The sequence below is a fragment of the Caloenas nicobarica genome, chromosome 7 (assembly GCF_036013445.1).
Source record: "Caloenas nicobarica isolate bCalNic1 chromosome 7, bCalNic1.hap1, whole genome shotgun sequence".
In the NCBI taxonomy this organism is placed as follows: domain Eukaryota; kingdom Metazoa; phylum Chordata; class Aves; order Columbiformes; family Columbidae; genus Caloenas; species Caloenas nicobarica.
The window spans coordinates 14,173,023-14,177,422 of NC_088251.1; the positions used below are offsets into that span (position 1 = coordinate 14,173,023).

The 4,400-nt window shown below is 61.4% G+C and overlaps 1 protein-coding gene across 1 annotated transcript; it reads right to left on the reverse strand.

Annotated features, from left to right (window-relative positions):
* Window positions 1-1,520: 1,520 nt before the first annotated feature.
* Window positions 1,521-2,252, reverse strand: LOC135990889 (basic proline-rich protein-like). Its single transcript, XM_065639012.1, has one exon. It carries the CDS (start codon window positions 2,250-2,252, stop codon window positions 1,521-1,523), a length of 732 nt encoding a protein of 243 aa, XP_065495084.1.
* Between the last annotated feature and the right edge of the window lie 2,148 nt (window positions 2,253-4,400).

Genomic DNA, 4,400 nt, shown 5'->3' on the forward strand with positions numbered 1-4,400 from the left:
CCAGCCGCTTCGGTCGCTCAGTGCGGTCTAGGGGCGGACGCCGGGCTCTGTCCTCCCTGCAAGGGGAAGCCCGGGGGTGAGCGGCTGCACTCCCCCCTCCCCGCAGCGCGCGCGATAAATAATAAACCGCATCAGATCTTAAAATCGGGGATAAAATAAACCACAGAGCAGCGCTCTAGGAATCTCCAGTGAGAAAACGCGACATGCCCGCCACTTCATTAGAAAAGCAACACAAACAGTTAAAAAAAAACCCCAACAGGGTATTGTAGGATTTACAGCTGAGTCTTAACCACCCCTAAAAGCCATTTGTTTCTTTCTACCCCAGAAGGTGAATCGAAACTTACCAAAGGTTGAAAAAAATCCATACAAAATCCAGCAGCAGAGTCCAAGTTCTGTATAAAGCTCCTAAATTTAGCGCTCCGGATCTGATTTTTCTTTTCTTAGGTTTGCAACTGACATTCAATATTTTAAAGGGACTTTTGTCCCTCACCAACCTGGCTAACAGCTGAGAGCACTGACTCGCTCGTTTTTGGTTTTTTTTTCTCTCTCCTGTATTTCTCCTCCCTCTCCCCCTGATGGGAGTTGGGATTCAGAGTCTTTTAAAGGAAACAGATCAAAGGGTTAAGATCCAAAATGGGAAAAGGACGAAGATTAAAAAATAATAATAATAGCGATGATAACGATGGCAGCAAAACGAATTTGCTGTGCGGCCCCCGAGATTTGCTTCTAACCCGGTGGAGCAGCTGAGAAAAAAAGGAAGAGAGGGGGAAAAAAAAAAAAAAAAAAAAAAAGACAAGACGGGGGAAAAAAAAAAAAAAAAGGAGAAGGAAAAAAAAAAAAAACCTTCTCGCCTGCTTCGAGGTTGCAAGGTCTTGAATGGGAGAGCTCGGTCATTCAGAGCAAACCCCAGCCCAGCGCAGCCCTCCCAGCGCTCCCGGAGAGGGAGGGACGATCGGCTTTGCCAAGGGGGATCTAAACCCCGCGGGCCCCGAATGAACCTGCTCCGGCTTCCCACCGGGGCTGGGGGAAAAAAGGCGTCCGGGGGCGGGGGGGGTGTCCGAGCTACCCCGGTCTCATGGCCGGCCGGGGGGGAGCAGCCCCCGACGGCAACAATGCGGTGGAGCCGGGGGTCCCGCGGCGCGGGGCAGAGGGACGGGTGTCCGAGCCGCCCGCTGAGCGCCTGCGGCTCCCGGTGCCGCTTCCCCGGCCCGGCCCCGCCGGGAAGGGGCGAGGCGGCGGCGGGCAGCCGGGAGCAGCCGGCCGAAGCGTGCGGTTCCGGGAAAGCCGAGTCAGCTCTCAGCCATTTTGAGCTGCCCTGCTTGAGAACGGAGATCGGATGCGCATTAAAAATAAATTTAAAAAAAAAAAAAAAAAGGTATTAAAAAAAAATTAAAGTCGCCGGAACAAAACCGCTCCCGCTGGCTCCCCCGCCCACGCGGCGGGGCTCTGCGGAGGGGCTGCGGCTGCGGGGCCAGCCGAGCCTGAGCCCGAGCCGAGCCGTCCCGTCCCGGCGGGGCCGCTCAGCACAGCCCCCCGCGCCTGCCCCCGCCGCCGCCGCCTCCAGCCATCTTGGGCTCGCCCCGGGCGCCGCCCGCCCGCCAGAGCCCCACGCCCCGGCCTTCCTCCCACCGCCCCCGGGGAGGCGGCCGCGGCCCGGGGCGGGGGAACGAAGAGCGGGGAGGGGGGTCCCCGCAGCGGATCTCCTCGGGGAGCGGGGGAAGAGGGGGCGGCGCCTCGGAGGCGGCCGGGCTCAGGGGCGGCGGGGGGCGGGCGGGGTGGCCATGGGGGCGGCGGCCGCAGGGGATAGATCGACCGGGGGGTGGGGGTGCGGGCGAGCCCCGCCCCGGCGCGCCGGGAGGCCGCCCCGCTCGGGAGCCGGCCGGGGTGGTGGGGGCGGGGGGGCGGAACGGAGGCGCCGGAGCCCGCAGGTCCCGCCGGGCGCTGCCGCCGCTGCCTCGGAGCTGCGCGGTGCTGCGGCGCCACCGGCCCCGCCCCGCCTGCGGGCCCGCCCACCGCGCGTCACGGGCACCGCCCCTCCCGCCCCGCCCCGCCCCGGGACGGCGCTGCCTTAAAGCGGACACGGCGGGCGGTGGGGTCCGCTCGGTGCTCGGCGCTGCGCAGCCCTGGGCCGGCGAGGTGGCTGTCCCTGCTGCGGCAGCCCGGCCTCCGAGGGGCCCGGGCTTGTCCCGGTCTGGGATGTCCCCGCTGGCCACTACGCCAGTGGTAGGGCCATCCTGCCTGGCCACCAGCATTCCTGCGTGGCCAGGAGCCGGGGTTGCTCAGGGTGCAGGTCCATAAAAAGGGGCTGATTGTCCTGGAACCAGCTCACATCTGGGGCACAGCTGGCCCTAGATATCAGAAGTGCCCTCTGGAGCTTCCTGCACCCTCTTGGCTCCCCCCTGGATGCGCTGTTACTTTGCGCAGGACCATTTCAGGCCTGTTTCCTCCCCGTGCAGAGCAACAGCCGTTTGTCCCTCGGGGTCTTTCCAAAACTGGCTGCCCCAGCACCTCCTGCCACAGCCTGGGGCACAGAGGTGTCTCTGTTAACAGCTCTCCCACCAAATGTTTCTGCAGCTGTTTGGTGGGATGCTGTATATCCAATCCCTGCCAAATGTGCTGGGCCACCAGGAATAAAGCACATTGCTGGTGTAAATCCATTTCCAATTGGCGGGGGGGGTCACAAATGGCTTCAAAATGGAGTATTGAGGCCAAAAAAATGCTCAGGGTGCACAGTCAGGTTTTCGGTGGAGTGACAAGGATGCAAAGGCTCAGACAGTGGCTTCAGGATCTGGCAACAATCTCGCCCCTGGGTGACATCCACTGATGGCAATTTGCCTCCAGCAGGGTTTTAGCAGGAATTCTCTGACTGCAGCCTCAAAGCCACAGACCAATCTGTCCAGAGACACCACCCGGGAGTGTCTACTTTAGCACCCTATAGCCCCAGTGCAACGGGCCAGCTGGGGCAGCTGGCTGCCCGCTGGAGAGATGAGCCTCCTACAGCACACCCGAGGCGGGGTGATCAGGGTCTTTCCAAGCTTTCATTTATGGGAACCCTCTGTGCACAGGCAGGTCCTGCCAAGAGACACCCCAATAACAAGACGGAGTGATGGCTACCAGGCATCTTTGGGTTGGTTTTGGATTTGGGATGCCCCATCCCACTTCCCTGCCTCCACCTTTCTCCTCTCGCTTCGTGCTTTGATGGGACATCAGGGATCACGTTTACTTGCCATCTGCATTATGCCCAGCACACCCCAGTCCCGAAGTGCTGCTCCAGGGCAAATAATAACGAACAATAACAGCATCCGTACCTCAGCACATCCCGCAATGCTGGTGAGACCACAGCCAGTGTGCAGCGCCCAGGCTGGCTAGGGACACTTCACTTGCCTCTTGTTTCTGGGTGAGGCTTCCACAGCCTTTTTGCCGTGATAAAACCTATTTCTGGGCTTGGCTGGCCAGTCCCCGCCTGCACAGCAAAGCCCACAGCCAGGCCACCCCAGGACTGGGGCTCACCCTCTGTCACCCCCGCCACCCTCCTCAATCCCCGCGCACCCAGCCCACAGCTGCCGGGGTTCAAGCACTGATTCCTGCAAAGGGAGCGGTTTGCCATGGAATTCCTCTGCCAGGCCTCAAAGCCCGCGGGCTGTACGGCTCCTCTGGAGTTTTACAAGCGGTCCAGCAGCCAGGACCAGAGAGAGCTGCGCAGGGTGCTGTGGGATGTGTCAGCGCCTCTGCCCGCGCAGAGGCAAACCTCTCCTCGAAAAGTCAGCGCAAAACTATTTGTGACTCTCACTTCTTTATAAATGCGGGCAGCGCCCGGTGGCAGCCACCATCCCCACCCCAGACAGGGCATGGCTTTCCTGCAGGGGCTGCTGGGGGCCCCCCCATGTCCGCCAGTGCAGCTGAGCTGGGGAAGCCGGCTGGCATCTCACAGGATTTAATAATGGAAGGTGGAAGGGATGGGGCTGACCCAAGCTGAAAAATGCATCCTGCTCTCGATTGGGAATCCCACTGCCAAAGGACCAGTGCTGGCCTTGCTGCTGTCACACCCACGTCTGGATGGTGCCATCTCCCTGCCCAGCCCAGAGTTTCCCCCTCGGCCAGGGGAGCCCCAAAGCCAGGCTGGGCATCGCGACCCTTCCACAGCCAGCAGGAGCTGCCTGGCGGGGCTGTAGGCAGGAACCCTCCTGCCCACACAGCTCCCAAACACCCTCCTGCTAGTGCTGGGTGGCTGATGGGCACCGGCAGGACAGAGCTGTGGAAAGCCTGCCCGTGCTTTGAGCTCCTCTCCACCAGGATCCGGCCCTGTATGGGTGTCCCAGTCTGCGCCGTGGGCCCACAGAGCTGGTTATCAGCTGAGTCCTGGTGCGCATCCCTCAATCTCTCCACGCCTTGGCTTTCCC